General features: G+C 41.8%; 1 protein-coding gene across 8 annotated transcripts in view; it reads left to right on the top strand.

Annotated features, from left to right (window-relative positions):
* The first annotated feature begins 7,839 nt into the window (after positions 1 to 7,839).
* The window catches only part of plekhg5a (pleckstrin homology domain containing, family G (with RhoGef domain) member 5a), a 36,023-nt gene continuing 26,673 nt past the window's right edge, over positions 7,840 to 17,189 (top strand). For 4 of the 8 annotated variants that reach the window (XM_035520559.1, XM_035520556.1, XM_035520557.1 and 1 more), the window contains exons 1-3: positions 11,447 to 11,661; positions 11,749 to 11,889; positions 15,775 to 15,854. In XM_035520559.1, coding sequence (XP_035376452.1) covers position 11,661; positions 11,749 to 11,889; positions 15,775 to 15,854 — 222 coding nt within the window. In that variant the 5' untranslated portion in view covers positions 11,447 to 11,660. Of the gene's footprint in view, positions 7,980 to 11,446; positions 11,890 to 15,774; positions 15,855 to 17,189 lie in introns of those variants that run through there. The other 4 variants (XM_035520563.1, XM_035520560.1, XM_027012442.2 and 1 more) reach the window with 2 other exon arrangements.

Raw genomic sequence — 17,189 nt, 5'->3', positions numbered from 1 at the left:
GGCAGATGAAGAACTTCACAGTTGCTGATAGGCAGATTAATCTCAGTGCAACAGCATAGCAGATACTGAGGAAAGAGTCCTCAACTAGCCTGAGGAAAAACAAATCCAGCACAAACCTGGAAAAGCATTGGTTCCTCTGGTCCCCTGAAAGCACTTATTTAGGACGGAACTCTCAAATAGATCAGCAACAAAAGACTCCTCAGGGAGAAAGTAACCATGGTAGTTTTTGGTAAAAATTAATTTTAATGAGAATTCACACAAAGTGTGGGTGGTATGATATTTCAATTGTTATTATCCAAACTCATTTTAGACATAACACTGGCCCACAGGACATTCCTCTGAAATTAACTGTCTGCCGAGTTAATGTTAGACAGCCTCTTCATGAATTGTTTTAAACAATATCTTTTTGGTGATTACATTTGCACTCTCAGACAAAAGATGCTGACTCAGAATTATAAAGAATTCAGCCCAGTCACAACACTAATCACTGTTTACTTTTGCACCTGGTCATTATTAATTACTTACTCAATGTGGAATAATCATCATCTCTTTTTAGCCAGTTTCTGTTTCCAGTACAGAGAGGACTAACATTCCCAGAGATGCAGATTTTTCATTAATGATTGATGCACCCGTGTATATACTTATGTTTCCCTTACCATATCCAGTTTATATATGTGCTCCATACTATACTTGGATGGCCACCATTTCTCTGAATCTCTCAGTCTGAGCTTAGTAAACGAGCCAGCTGTGAAGTGGTCCTCTCCTGTTGCACATCACGTACGAAGACAAATGACAGATAGATGAGCATGCACAGGCCAAAGCATAACTCTAGCTGCAAGCAGCGGAAGAGCCAAGCACAAGATGGATGCTCATACATTGCATGGTCTGGCTTGTGAAATATAGCCAGGGGCTCCTTGTTTCCAGAAGAGTGGTCGAGTCATGCATTCGGGCCTCGTTACCCGCCAGCCTTGAAGATGATCGTCGCAGCACCAAGTGAGATGAGAGGAAAGCGCAGGAGAGGACAATGCATACAAATAATTCAAAGTGTTTGGAACAGGGGTTCTTAACCTCAGTCACAGAGATGCACGATGGTGTACTAACCTTTTTCCTTGCACATTCACTCATAAGGGGTCTGATTAGCTGCTGAGTTAAATGTATTGTGGTTGCACAAATAAAATATCAAAAACAGCATTCAAGTTGCAAACCTCAAATACAGCTAACTGGAACGCTTCAGGCCATGATTATCATATTGTTCAGTGTTTGAGTACTGTTTCAGGAAGTGATCTTTTTTCAGGAAGTGATCTTTACTATTATAATGAGCATGATGAGTAGAAGGAGCAGAATGTCATTTCACTGCTGAAGTCTGACTTGGAGACGCTTCATAAATTTGAGGCCTGGTTATATCTCCACCTATTCCGTTGATCCTTACGTCAGAGCTTCTAACTCAATGACATGCTCTGCAGGGACTATGGCAGCCATAAAACATTGCATTGTGCGAAGATGAAGAGCACATTCTGTTTGGCCGGTCTGGTTCACAATGAAAGAGCGAGGATCATGCATGTGATCCGACATGACCGAACCTGCCTTTTCGTCATTATAACAGAGTGCAAATCCAGCAACTCTCTGAGTTTTGCTCCTCCCAGACTGAATCATCTCAGCCACTCAATAGCTTATCCACATGGGGAAAGCATATGAGGGCAAATTGAATTGTCATCTCTTGCCCATTTGAGAGCAATAAAGACTACTAGTAGGAATTAAATGTTTGGAATGTTAATGTGTATGGACAATAATATTTTAGGTTAGCCTATAAATACTTGGCAAAATGATATCCCTGGAAACTTCTCCCTTACTCCCTACAGCCATTAAAGTTGGAAACGTCATTACTAATTTAAGCTATTTTTGCTAGTAGTAATGAGAGATAATAAATCGTGCTTAAAGTCAACTGGTTATGCAGTGAATACTAATAGCTGGGTATAGAATAGTACACAGTACCCCCACAGATTTTGGGACAGGAACTAGTGTTCAAAAGCTGCACATTGCTGAATTCAAAATCACTGACTTAATTTCAGCAGAGGGGAAAGGACCCAAAACAACTGAGAAGCAAAGACTTCCATTTGACCTGAACACAGGATCCCTGAGAAGTCCAGCAGTACAGGTATCAGAAGTAGGATGTCTGAAATTTCCACCACCTCCATTTTAGCCTCATATCAGTTCTGTACACTTCCGTTCCTGGCATCCCTCATGAGGACGTGCTCATTGTCCTGCCCTGCTATGACAGATGACAACACCTCTGTAATGTAATCAGTGTGAGAGGAGCCGTGCTGGACGCAGCAGGCAGTGGCTCTACTGTAGAGTCTCACTGCAGCCTGCAGCTTTCTGCGGCCGATCATCAGTTTATTCACTTTGAGATCTACGTTAGGTGGGACGTGTGTTGAATGCACAATTCCGGATAGCTCCAAAAAGGTGCTGTTCTGCACCTCACAAGCACAGTCTGCAGTAAGTGGCTAAAAATACCCCAAGCTACACACCTGATAGTCGGGCAAGGGTGACAGTGGAGTGGAGGTATTGTTATCTCAGCTTTTCTGATCTTCTCTGGCCAAGACACTGCCGAGCTCAGCCTTGGGAGTCTGAGTATGTGGCACTATCATAATGAGGTGAAATCCAATAGGCTATTTCTGAAGAGGGTCAGAGGTCAACCTGAGAAAAGCAAGTAGCTTCCAGGCAATCTGCACATTCCTTACCATCCATATCAGGAGGCAGAAAAAAATGATTGATTTGTGCCTATTGTGGTTTTCACCAAGAAGTTGTTGAAATCATTTTCCTGCAAAGACATCATGTAGAGTGGATTAATCCAGAAGGTTTTGAGGTTATTTAAAATGTTAATTAGAGTGTACAGCAAAAGATGAGCGGCAAAGACTCCCAACAGGCTGCATGAACTTTCAGCTTCCTCCAAGAGGAGGAACTAAAATCCCTGAGGTGACAACAGAAAATACAGCCCAATGAAAAAAGCTAAAAGATGAGGTAAAATGCAGAGATCTGTCTCAATCTATAACCATGCACAACAGATTATGGTTAAATTATTACACCAAAATAGAATCATTAAGACACAATACTGCAGCACCAAGAAACCTGTGTTAAAAGAGCTTTGCATGTATGTGGGTTGATTTGACATAATGTGCTCGTGCTATATTTATTATTAGTAGAAACAATGGCCAATGCAGCAGCCTTATTTAATGACTATGAATCTTTTTTAGCTTCATTAATTACAGAAGTTGAATTTTTAGAGCTATGGCACAGTGCCAAGGGGTTAGTATGTGTCTTATGCAATTCTAATCATCACTTCTTAAAGCTTTTGGTTAATTCAGTTTACTACTTTTCTCACCCCCCCCCCCCACACACACACACACACACCCACACACACAGGCACCTCCATGCATTGTACACATTGTAGCAGATGTAATGCCAGATGCTTAAGTGGGTGTCACATATGCTCAGTAAAGTAACCTTCTTTTGGACAGTGTTATTTCTTTGCTTTGCTGAATTACATAGTGTGACTTTAACTGCAGGAGGCAGAGCTGCAATGGGTTTGTCAGAAACGACTCACTGATTCTCAAGACTGACTTGCTGAATGTTCATGAATACATGAGAAACAGCTTGTCATCCCAACCATGGATGGCAGTTCACACCTTGCTGTAGCAGTGACACATCCCTTATGTGAGAAGACTCTGCTCTTACTGCAGGCATGAGAGGCTTTTCTGCAGTGCCCTCTAGCCTCAGGGTTCCCTCTATACACCTTCCGGGGTTAGCCTAAGAGCTGGTGAAATGGTGCTCAGATCTTTGCCTGAGGGCATGTGATCAAGCAGGCCAGGCCCAGGGGGAGCTCCAGCCAGCAAACACACACTGCTTCACACTTGCAAGTCTGTCAAGAAGGGACAGCAGGAACAAAAGGCAATTCAAAATTCCCAGGTTGACTACAGGCCATATAGCTGGCAGTCTGTCTCACACACACACACACACACACACACACACACACACACACACACACACACACACACACACACACACACACACACACACAAGCACACACACACACACACACACACACACACACAAGCACACACACACACACAAACACACACACACACACACACACACACACACACACACACACAAGCACAAACACACACACACACATACACACTCCAAAACCTTTCGTCTCCCTCTTATGTGGCATCTGACACTATGAAGTTATACAGGTATTAGAACACTGTGCATAGCAAAACAATTGGTTGTCTATCAAATATCATATAACTTTTACAAAGCTAATCTTGACAGTTATCTGAAAATTGTTTTGACATTGAATATAGTTTTTATAGTATATCATACTGTGATGACAATTTGTTAAAGTATACTTAGTAGAAAACTATAGTTCTATGATCCTGGTCTATCTTTAAAATGCGTTATCATGATACAATATTTTCATCTATTTTGGACCTGAGTTTGGACCTGTAAGTTCTATGCATTGGCATAATTTTACCACTGAGTGGCAGTAAATTCACAAGGACGTGCAAAATTTAAACACTCCAATTTAAACCTACCTCCTAACATAGCAAACAAAATGCCTTCTCACACAGGTTTGCTTGTAGGATGACTGATAACGGGAAACAGATTGGAAAGGAAAGAAAGAGGCTGGAAAAGCAGAGACTGAAGCAAAGAACGAAAAGAGGACGACAGCAGCAGAGGACCAGGTGGACCCGATTCAGACCGCCTGTGAGAGGCGAATACCTCTGTGCTCTCCTCATTTTCCGCCTTTTCCTTATCTCTTTCCCCATAGCTTTTTCTCAGTCTCTCACACACACACACACACACACACACACACACACACACACACACACACACACACACACACACACACACATTATTGCAAGTCTTAGTCCAATCCATCCTAGTCTAATAAAGACCAGTGAAAATTTAATAAAGGACTGAAATTACATAGTCCCCAAATTTTAAATCAGAAGACAATACATGAGTCAAACTGTTCTGGATATAATGCTGTAACTTGATTGATTGTACCACTGAAATGATTGTTCAATCTTCCAAGGCCCCAAAAAGCTTAATAGGAGACTGCAATGACTGATTGCCATACCAGGGCTACATGTCACATTTTTGATTATTTGACAGTAAGAATAAATTTGTCTCGCCGACACACCAGTCCAACATGCCATAATCAATTCAGGTCACTTAAGAACAGTAATGGTTTTTAATTAAGCTGTTTTGTAGGCCCCAATAAATTCATCTGAAATATGGATGCAGGGTAATTTAACTCTAGCCATGTAGAAAATTGGAAAGGACATCTAGAGAGAAAAACATTTTAGCATGTGGGTCACAGTGACCAAAGTAGGAATTATGGTTGTGACAGAGCAGAGGCTAAAATTTAGTCTTATGATAGATTGTTGGGATAGTTTGGATTTGAGTGAGAAAGGCAGAATGTGAAATGTTCGCCTAAAATGTCCAATTTTCTAATCCATTTGAACTGGATTAGAAATATGTAACAGCTGATAAGTGAAATACTCTGCAGACAGCATGGCCCTGCTTATAGCTGGCCCATGTAGGAGTCATCTAGGCCTGCCAACACCAGCAGCTGTGGCACAAGACATACATCTTCTCAGATCACCTTTGACCCTTCTCCCTGTTTCCTGGAACTGGACCAAACAACAGCCGTAACTCAGCCCTCCGAGCGCCATAGCTGTGCTTCCCATATACTTTCCATGTACTGAACCGAGGATTTTTCATTGCTTGACAATAAAAACATTTTCAAAACTTTAGATCCATAACCATTTCCCCGGGCAGACCAAGCCTGGTCTAGACACCAGTAAGGCCCAGTTATGCACTAGGGAAGATTTGCAGTGAGACCTCAGCAACCGCAGTGATCGACTGAACATTAGCCGTAAGCAGTGTCTCAGATCACGTCACAGGGCAGGGTCACACTTGGATAGGAGGATGATGTTTCAGAAAGCTGCGTGGCAGCTCCAGTGGTTCTGGTGCCATGCCCCGAGGCAAGCTCACTCTGCTTCCCAGACTCTCTGCCTCAGCGCCTCTCTATCACCTCTCCACCACAAGCTACATTTTTCATTCCTTTTTGTTTTCCTTCTTTCAGAGGCATTTTATGGAGTGGAGCATGGTGGGGGAAGGCATGGGGGCAGGGAACCTGGAGAGCAGGTTCAGACTTAATGCTCCACATATGGACAAACTGGCAGAGCCGCAGTGGGCTTGGCTGTGTTTAAAAGAGATCAGTTAAGAAGGGGGAGTGGTGCCATGGTGAATGTGTGTGCATGGGGGGGGGGGGGGGGGGGGGTGAGGGTACTTTGTGTTACTTTGTTTCCAAAGGGAGATATTACCATCCAGTGGAGGAGGTTTTGTACATGTCACGTGAAGACATACCTTTCTGAAGAATCTAATGCTGACGCCTTTGTGTAGGCATACATGTCTTTACTGTCCCTAGAGTGTATCAAATAAAAAGACTTTTCCAAAAGACCGGACTAGTGAAAATTGAATCTGTTATTATTAGAGAGGCAAATGGAAAGTCAAACATCTCTGTCCACTTATTAGGTCACTGAGCTTATCACCTTTTAGACTTTTTCCGTTTTTAAAATCACTTTGAACAAGGTGGACTCTAATAGTACAAGCACACACACAGTGCAAAAGAATCCACTTTTCACAGCGTGCTATGGTGGTCATATGTGCATTACGTCATGTATCTGACTCCACTGCTGGACCAAAAAGGGGAGGATCAGAAAATCCACATGTTTAAGCAGCTGGCTGAACATGGTGTTGCTGCACAGACTATTACAGGCTGCAGCATGGACAGAGTGTTATTCTACAGTGTTTTCTTCCACCTTCTCCCTTTTTAGGTAATACTTTGTAAAAATCGAAAAAAAAATGGTGCTTTATCTTCAAGAAGGTCTTTGATCATTGAGGGTACATGTTTAAAAAATATATTTAATGATAAATGCTCTTTTTCTTCAGTAATGGTAAATTTATTGTTTTGAGAAATTACATAATGTTCATCATGTTATGACTAACATCCACTTTCTTACACCACCATGCATGTGCAAAAAAAAAAAAGTCTTCAGGTGTTTTCATACAATTGATTCACTTATTTTTGCGCTAGTTTAAAGTCTGAGGAGATTGTAATTGGGAGAATTTGTCTCAATCTGGAACAAAATGTCCTTAATAATAAATGTGGGCCGCCTAACATCTGAGCCTTGGGAGGTTAACGCAGCGAGAGGAAGGCAGCTGAGTCTTGGGTGGTTAACGCAGCGAGGAGAAAATATTGCTTTGGAACATGGCTGCCTTAGAATGAATGGAAATCGCAGTCGGTCTGGGCTCACCGACAGTCGTAATTTGCGCAGGGTACTTAGGGGATACTTTATATGGAGAAACCTACCAAACTGCAGAATTAAGTACGTATGAGTAATGAAAATTGATCATTAGGTAAAAGTGAGACGAACTAGAAATTAAAGGAAAGACAATAAGTTTGTGTGTTGTTTTGTGTGACTCCAAATGCGCACGTGAGGTGAACCAATCGTTCACTCTGGATTACTGATTTGAGGTTTTGAAGGCAAACGAATCAACATACTGTTGTAGCGATGGAAGGAGGTAACAGTGTTCTTGTTATTTAAATCACAGCATGTGCTCAGTTTGTTGTGCAAAAATGTATGTAGCTTTTCTTGGCGAGCGGGAAAATTGGGAAAAAGCCAACGGAGCGTCACAGTCTGAAGTGTGTCTTCTGTAGCGTCGCAGTCAAAGTGTGTCTTCTGTTGCGCTGTGGTTCCCAGCAGCACGCGATGCACGACCTGCTCTCCAGAAGGTTTTTACGTTTAACATTAATTTGCAATATTACGTAAATGTGATCAAGGAAATAATGCATCGATACGGATCACCACCAAAAAGTTGGCTTGGTCTCCGCTTACGACTGGGTGAGTAAAACTAAATTAAAATGAAAATTAATTAAACTAGAAACAATGATTCGGTGTGTCAGTGGGCGGCTTTCTAAAACGTTACACTTTGATTATAAACTTTGAATATACTTTGATTTTCCTTCATAATAAATATAAAAAACGCTGTGTGCATTCAGACGTGGAAGATCACAGCATGGCTTTCCGGTGTATTTAAAAAATACTTGCAAATAGGAAGGTGAAATGGCACAACAAATATTCCAGGGTTCTAAGCACCTCCCGTAACACACTCGAGTGCTTTGTGATCTGTGAACATTAAAGTTTGTTTTAGTTCACTGTCTCCCTACACTGTTTCAGTTCAGATTAATTATCTTAGCCCGACGTGTCAGGCCAAGCTGGGGACGTTCTCAGAGCGACAGGTGTAACATGAGTCTCAGTTGTAACTGAAACCTTTGGAGTATACTAGCTACATAAAGGCATTTACACCGAGGGGTGAATAGCTGGATAAGTGAATCTGGCCTTGTGCCACTAACTATTAGAGTTGTTTGTCTTCAGAGGAGTCTTGCCATATCTGTCAACTTGTAAGTTTCTATGCAGTCTGAGAACAGATGGCTTGACACTTCTCTACAGTACTCTTATGGATAGAATAGATGGATTTTAGTCCATCTTTTCCCATTCGATTGCAATGTATTTTGCCATCGTGACTGGCGTGTAAACTCGCACGTCAACTTCGAGCTTCAGGGTTTACCTCATATTTCTATAAATGTGATGCAGACTGTACTGACACCTGAACAGCTGCTGAGGAACATTATGTAAGGTTAGAGGTGGAGAAAAACAAAATAAAAAAGATGGAAAAAATCTGATTGGTGGAAACCTTCACAGGTGTGGTCAACAGGTCACATAAAGGTTCTGGGTGTTGGGTGCGTAGAATCTCCCTAGAGTGTTCATCCTCTTTGTTTACATGTGAATGCCCAAACTGAGTCTCCCAGGTCTTCCACTTAACCAGTTATATGGACATCATTTACTCATAACTTGGTTAAAAATCACTAATTGCATATATTTTGTCACATTCAACAAGCTTGAACTGAAAGTTTATTTTTTAAAAATGGGTTGAATCGATTACTTTTGATTTTATCTGTTTTCGTATAGTCCACCGAATAAAGTGACAGTCCATGATGTAGTGATCTGTCTATCTGAACTGTGGAAAACCATTAAAATTCAGTCTCATCTGCCTGTCCTCAATTGTAGTTCCCCAAAAACCAGACTAATATCATGCTGTGCTTGCCATGAATTTAGTTTTTCATAATGCTCATAGTTTAGCAGCAGCGGGTAGCATTTCATTGCTGTCTTTTCAGAGCCTTTTGAAGTTATAACAAGTGACTGTAATCGAAACTTGTTTACCTGAACCAGAATGGAGTCTGGTACAAGAGATGTACTTCTGACTGGTGGCTGGTTGTCACATGGCAGCCTTCAAATCTAAACCACTGGTAGATTGTCTACATTCACCCAGCAGGAAAAAATTGGCCAGTTCTGATGTGAAATGAAGTCTAGGTGTATTACAGAATTGTTGTGTGGCAGTGTGAACAGCAAAAAACTCAATGAATCTGACATTTTCAGTTCCAATTTGGGAGAATTTCATTTGAAATCCCATACATATCTGATATATGACAGTGCATCGGTCTAAACAGCCAGATCAGAATTCATGTGACTTTTATGTCAGTTCAACTCTGTATTTATCATTTCACACTGGCGGGAAGGTATAATGGAGAAGACACACATCCAGATATTCCTCTCCAGTAAGGTAGCTGTCATAACTTCTTAGAGAGCCATAATTAATATTTTACCCTGTTTTGCTTTCTCTCATTATAATTTGTTGCCAAATTTGCAGCTGGCCTCATCACCATGAGCAATAGACTTGTGGCTGCTACTGTTGGCTGAAGTTGCAACAAAATTAGTGACCTAAGAAACACTGTTCCGTTGAGCATGTGGATCAGTTCCTGTACATGATCTGTTCAAGCCAATGTTGGATACAGGCCAAAAAATATTGTGAACAGTCTAACAAATAAATTGACCTTGGTCAGAAAATTGTATTTGGGCCACTTTTACCTGTTGTGTGTCTGTAGCCAAAGTGGCTTAATCCTAATGCTGAGTTTAGACTATTTAGACATTGGCGTGTGAATCAAAGTCGCTTGCGAGTCATTGTAATGGTAGTTAATAAAATGTGTCTCTTTATTTTTTGGGGGTGGAGACCATGAGGTGTCAGAATTTTTAATCAAAGAGAAAGGAACATGTCATGCTGTGTTCATTGTGTGTCCTGTAGTTGGTGCTTTATATTGAATGAACTGCGATCGATAAGTAAATGTCATGCTGTTTGCAAAATTTGTATTTTTTTGCTTTTTGAGATTCATCGTGGGAGGCTGCATTGTGGACCATATGTTGCTGAAATGAAAAATGTCCAAACATTTGTTGTTATGCCCCGTGGCTAGTGAGACCCATCTGTTCCAGAGAGCAAATGGATGAGTAACATCAATAGACTTAGCTCTCTGGAGGAACTATTATTGTTGACACAAACTTGCAATATACCCAGAAAATATATGCAAAACCACACAGATGACAGTTATTGCAAACCATACTGCAGTCAAACAGTTTGAGTTGATACTGCAGTTCTGGAAAAAAAAAAAAAAACTTCTGTGTTGGGATCAGGTTGAAAGCCTCCCCTTTGATCTCAGTTAAAATCAGCACAGTGACAACAACGTCATGCTGTTTTAACACAGAGGGACCACATAGCGATGAAGGAGTCAGCAGGTTACACCAAGGCTACCCTCATTGTCTCAGAAATGTCTGTGTTCATGCAGAGTGCAAAGAGCATGTGTTCTGAAGCCTGGACAGCTACTCGCTGCCTTCTCATTAAGGCTAACTCCTGCACATCAAGCTGCTCCAAATCGCTCCCATATGCTCGGGAAGGGATGGTTCCCAGCGGTTCAGAAGCTCCCAGCCGCCCAGCCAACTCTCTAATTTGTCAGAGCAAAATTAGATTTTTTGCGGGGGGAGCTCGGGGCCCGGGGTGGCCCGGTAGACACCCGCACATGGTTTCATCTTAACCCCTCCTCACCTTCCACAAAGGAGCAGGAAATGAGTCTTCCCTTCTTCGCCTGCCTGCGTTCCCTTCTCCCAGAGGAAGATGGATTGGTGGCATGGCTGCCGCGCATTCTTTGTGTCACGCCTTTGTGTGATGCTGTAATTCTATGAGGGACAGCGGTCATAAAGAATCATGGGGTCCGTAGGTGGATGCTTTGAAAAGAGATCTTTGTATCTCCCTCTATTCGGAAAAGTCGCAGGTCCAAGTCTCCCTCACATCCCAGCATGCACTTCACATGTGGATGAATGCAGCACTTGTCTGTCCTGCTGTGTGGGTCAAGAGACCCTGCTCCCCCCCTCCCTAATACACACACACACACACACACACTGGCTTACAGAGTCCACAGAAGTCTGCCCAGAAACCTTTGAGAGGTTTGCATTCTGGGAAGCTTACCACAGAAGAGCTCACTCAAAATTTGTCTGCTTTCTGAAGTCCGATTTCATATGTCTCAATCCTGCGTAAGATAACACCATTCTGAGTTACGATGCCTCGGTTTGAACTGAGGAACATCTACTTGATATCCTCAGTTTTACTCTAGTAAAACAAACGTAGAGAGACAAAGCAGTGAGTGTAGATACTCTTTCTTTAAATTATCTGAAAAAAATTAACTTGAAGTCAGATGAACTCAGCTGCTTCTGGTACTGTCACTAGTGTTGGGACCGAAAGACGCAATGTTCCACTGGAGGCGACATGGCTCCTATGAGCTGGAGACCCTTCCATGCTCACAGAGTGAGCTGGAGACAGAGAAGTATACCTGGACTTCACTAATGGATGTCACCAAAGATCCATGTGGTAAGCTTCTGTGACCTCTGGGCTAAGAAAAATCAGGTGATGCAGAGTAGAATTGATACATTTATTACAAATAATTTATTCTGCTGTCCACACGTGTTTGTCCAACATAGTCCTTGAGGGTGAGGTTATATGAAATTCTAATCATCAGATTATAATAATTATGGCTTATGAAGGAAATGTTATGTGCTGCTGTCTTCATTAAAGGTCTGCTTAAGTGAGACTTTGAAGTGCTCTCATGGGATTTGTGGACTGATCATTATCATGAGCAGGGCTGTATTATTTATATTTATATATATATATATATATATATATATATATATATATATATATATATATAAGCAAGCATTTAATAAAATAATGTTAAATAAAATTACATCTGAATCGATGAATGCATACTGCTCCAAATAGTTCTCTCATTTACCATAATCTTTGGTTAAAATGGCCTGGTCCACCCTCAAAACCACCCCTGTTCCATTCAGCAAATGGGAAGAGTCAGAAATATGGGCTTTAGGAACTTTTCAATTTTATTTTATTTTCAGTGCATCTTGAGTAATCGAACAGTAAATATTTCCATCTTATTTTAGTAATGATAGCCAGGTCAGTTTTGAATAAGCAAAGAGTTAACATTGTTATCTTGCAAGCTCTCAAAAATGGTGAAAATATAACACAAATTGCACCATTGTTCTACAAAAAAAGGTAGTACTTAGTTCATGTGAAAGATTTTGTAGGATAGTCAGAAATGACATAATAATGTATTCAATTTTATATCTAGACCTGTAAAATGGGCTTTACTTGGAGGGACAAAACAGGCACACAGCTGGACATATATATATATATAAGGTTCTATGAATTTTACAGCCATATTAGTTAAAGTTCATATTGGCAATATAAAATTGTTAAGATTAAAAAAGAAGTTGCAGTGCAACTCAAAGGAAATAACAATATAAACAGATACGCTTGGTTTGTGATTGATTCGTCAGCATTTCAGTTGCATATCTTTGTTACAAACTCAGGTTTGCTCAGCTTTCTTTTCTTTTTTTTTACCATATTAATCACTATGAGGAGCTTGGAGACACTGCTATTTCCTCTTTAAGACTTGGTGAGATGACAGATTCACAGCAGCACCTGCTGGACTGCAAGTTCAAAGGTCAGCTGTGTGCCCTGGAGCTGAGACCTTGAACTTGACTACATTAGAAGAAAATGGTTGAGCTTCAGAACTCCTGAGACAGGACTTTCTCTAATCCACTCTCTTTTCTTGGGTTGAGCATCTACTGAAAAGTGGTTTCTGAGACATCAATGACACCTTGGTGGGGAGAAAGGGAATATAGACAGCTCATTTATTAAATCTCATGGCTCATGATGTAGTTAGTTCCTGCTAATGGTGTCCTTTGCCACAGGGAGGATTTGGGCTGCTGGCCTCTCTGTGTTCACAGACTAATCAGGCAAACACACATACCTATCATATAATGGTGAGTTGGTCTGATTGTTTCCTGTTCTTATACAGTCACATTGTATTTCTTTTGTAAGTCTTTGGCAATTGTAGCCTTTTCAATGGATTTATTTTTCAATTATTTGAAAGGGTTTGAATACATTGGAAAAAGTATAGTACTTCTCATCTCCCAGTTACCACAGCTGGGTCTGTAATGCATAGGTATTAGAGGCACTTAATTCCAAAGCCAGAGCTTCCGTTAACAAGAAATACTTGAGACCTCCCGCTGGTTGTGTTTTGACACATTTTCAGTGGCCTATGCCCTGCTAAAACTTCTGCTGGCATTGCTGGCATTAGCCTGTTGTTCCTCCAGGAGACTCGAAGGAGACATTTGTTACATAAAGGAATTTCCGGCTCTAACCCAGACAGTGAATGTGCCGAACACTCACCTCCTTGGAGGCTCCCAAAGGCTGGATAAACAGAGGTGCACGAAAAACAGTCCCTGGCATTCTGTGAATTCCTCCCATAGATCTAGAGCATCCTTCTTGCCTCTCTGACTAAACAAGGAGAAGTGGAGGTTTCTGGGGTGGATGGATAGCAGGAAACAGGGGATGGAATGCCAAGGAAACGGCAGAGGATGATGGGAGGTTGGTACACAGCTGGTTGGTAGCGGGCTGTTCCCAGGATGTTTGGAAGAACCGGAAGGACACAGAAAGTTTCGTTAAATCGTTCCTGTAGTTCATGAGTGAGGATGTGGAACTTCAGTACTGTACCCCAGGTGGGGGGTAGCACCTAAATGGATATCAATCACCAGGGAAACACTTAAAAAATGATTAAAGCACCTTTTCCTCTAAACTAAAATGCGCATTCGTTAATTGAGTCTTTTGTGGGATAATTGAGTCTTTTGTGGGATACAGATCAATCAATCAAAATGATATATGCACCCATCAGAATGGTGCACAGTGATTTGATGTTCATTCTCATGATTGTAGTACTGTCTCCAGAATCGCTGTTAATTTGTGTGTGCAGAGGCTCATGCACAGACTCTCGGGAGGCACTCGGAGTCTTCAGTCCCATTACAGTATATCTGTTTTCCACTCCAGGGGGCTCATGTTGGGTGTTCTCTATAATATTAACATAAGTAAAACACCAGGCCTAATTCCTCTTTTTTCTGTCTTGGCCACACCCTTAGACACTCCCCCAAGTGTGATGCTGTGCTAAAAACCTTACAGTTTACTGAGGCTTGCAAACACTAAGTCCTTGTGAGCGGCCATCAGCTGTTGGCCCATGTAGCGATTTGTTCGCGAAGGGCTGTGTTTGAACCCTCACGTTATAAAGATTTATAGCAGGTCCATGTTATCACATCACAGACCTTTGTTTAAAATAATTACACACTTTACTTCTGTGTCTGCATAGAATCTGATTATGAATATTTCAAATGAGCACTGTAATAAAGTAGTAAATATATCAGATTGACTTTGGAAAAATGTTGTATTATGTTACTTGGAGTAATTCCAAAGTCTGTAAAATCACTTTTCCTGTCCAGTGATGTGGTTTATCTGTACCTGATAGTCTGACTAAAACCAGTAATTTATATCTATTGGACTGTACAGAGAGGAAAAGGGTGGGGGGTGGCAAAAAATGTTCTTCATGCACTTTTCCCATAAACTTTTGTGGGTTTTTGAAGTGAGGAATCATTGCTCTAATTTAAAGGAAAACTAGTATACCGTCCAGCAGAGTTGTAATGTCTGGAAATCTCATGAGTCTGCCAGTTTTCTTTTTCTGCTTCTCTCTCTCTCGCGCGCCCTCTCTCTCTTTCTTTCTTTCTCTCTTTCTCTCAGTTTAGACTTTACTGTCTAAAATTTACTGTTATTATTATCCTCCTTCGTCTCTATTATTCTCTTTCTTCCCTGGTTATTTCCTTACTGTTTAATAGGATTATTTTGATGTTATTATTTTTGTCCTATGGCCTGATAGCCTGAATGGGCTTTTTGCGCTCTCTTTCTCTCTGCATTCCTGTGCATGTGGCAGAAGCTTGTCATTGTTAATTCAAAGTGAAGGGACAATAGCTTTGATTTGTAGCTGCAATAAGATGTGTTTATTGTGTGCTGGTGCGACAAGCTTAGTCCTTCACAGGCAGATTTCACACACTGCCTTGGCTGTGCATTCACCCGCAACAGTGTCACCCACTCATCCTGGAGCCCCGCTGACTATGCTCTTGGTCCTTCTCTCTGTCCCTCAATCCTACCTCATTCCTTCCTTTGTCACTAACTCTCTCTCTTCCACTGGAATAATACTTTTATGTCTTTTGGCCCATTGCCAGGAACATGTCCCCCATGGGTTTATTGCACTTATGGGAGTAACTGAGTGATATTTTCATATTGCCCTGATCAAACACTCATTTGTTTGCTGTATTGTTGTGCTGTAGGCACTTTGACGTTTGAACTCTGTTTCAGGTGAAAAGCCTGTCCAGCAGGAGAAGAGTGGCATCTTGTGCCAGCACCCCAGCTGCCCAGAACGCCCCCTTGCTGCCAAGGTAGGGTTCCAGAACACTCATCATCGTCCAGGGCACCTTTCGAAGGTTAGCTGCCACCACCCCACAGTATTGTGTTTTCAGGGACTTTGCTAAGCAAAAATGCAAACTATGTCTGCCACATTTGTCACATGGGATATTTCAGCGCAGTAATCATTCATCACCCTCCATACTTGGGACACAGACTGGAAAAACAAAAGCTTTGTTTGTCTTTGGGCTTTTGAATGTTCTTGCATATGAGGAAGGACATGAGGTAATAATGGACTATTCAGAATCCCTCTCGGGAGTGTCTGGTGATGCAGGCATGGAAATGCGTGGGCGCGCACACACACCCACCCACCTTGATCTCCCACACTTAACACACTCAAGACCACACTTTCCTTTAAGCTCCCATACATCCTGCGTGACTTCTTTCATTGTTGCCGTGTCTGAGCTAAATGACGGCGCTCCAGAGCCCACGCTCTATCTGCCCCCCTCCCCAAGTCACTTTTTCCTTTTTTCTATAACCTGGCAGTCTGTTTATTAATACTGTTTTCTGCTTTCATATTTTGTTCCCTTTCTGTCGTGAGACTCCAAATAAGAATTCCTAATAAGGATCCTGGTCAGGGTTAGTGTCTTAGAGTGCCTTTACACAGGTCTGTGTGTCTACTGGTTGCTGTCCTTTTCTCTGGAGTGCAGAAGTACATTACAGTAATGGCTGTTTCTTCTGATAAGATCCCATAACCCTCTTCAGCGCAGCTCTGCCAGCATCCATTGAGCTCTTGTTTAGTTTTTAGCGAGAGACTCGGGGGGTAAACAGTGCTGTTTCTGTGGTGCTCTGATCGAAGCCAGACTGAAGCTAATGTACCCGTGTTATCATCCAGATGGGGTCTGCACTTATGCCATTACCAGCACAATATGGCAGGGTGAGTGTATGTGAGGACTTTTGTTTATTGGAAAAGGTTTTCAGCAGAGAAAGGGAGAGGGAGAGGGGGACTTCAAAGTTTGTCTGTGCTCGTGCACGCGCTAGTGAGTGTCTGTTTATGTTTGTTAGTTCTGCATGGACTGTTCTCTGGAGTTATAGTTTGTAGTCAGAACACTGTAGTTAAGCTTCCTGTCCCCTATCAGACGTAGAAAGGTCAAAGTGTATGAGAAAGGGGCTGGTCTGTGTGAGGGATAGTAATGCTGGAATCCTTCCCACTATGCTCTGTTTTCACTGCTTATTCTCCTTGTGATTTTGCTCATTCTGAACCCAAGCTCCTGCACTGCTCTCTCTCTCTCTCTCTCTCTCTCTCTCTCTTTCTGTGTGTGTGTGTGTGTGTGTGCGCGCACGCATGCATAAGGACATTTGTGAGCACA

This window comes from Electrophorus electricus, chromosome 20 (genome assembly GCF_013358815.1).
Source record: "Electrophorus electricus isolate fEleEle1 chromosome 20, fEleEle1.pri, whole genome shotgun sequence".
Classification (NCBI taxonomy): domain Eukaryota; kingdom Metazoa; phylum Chordata; class Actinopteri; order Gymnotiformes; family Gymnotidae; genus Electrophorus; species Electrophorus electricus.
The sequence above is the reverse complement of the archived record's forward strand: the minus strand, read 5'-3'. Positions and strand labels throughout refer to the sequence as shown.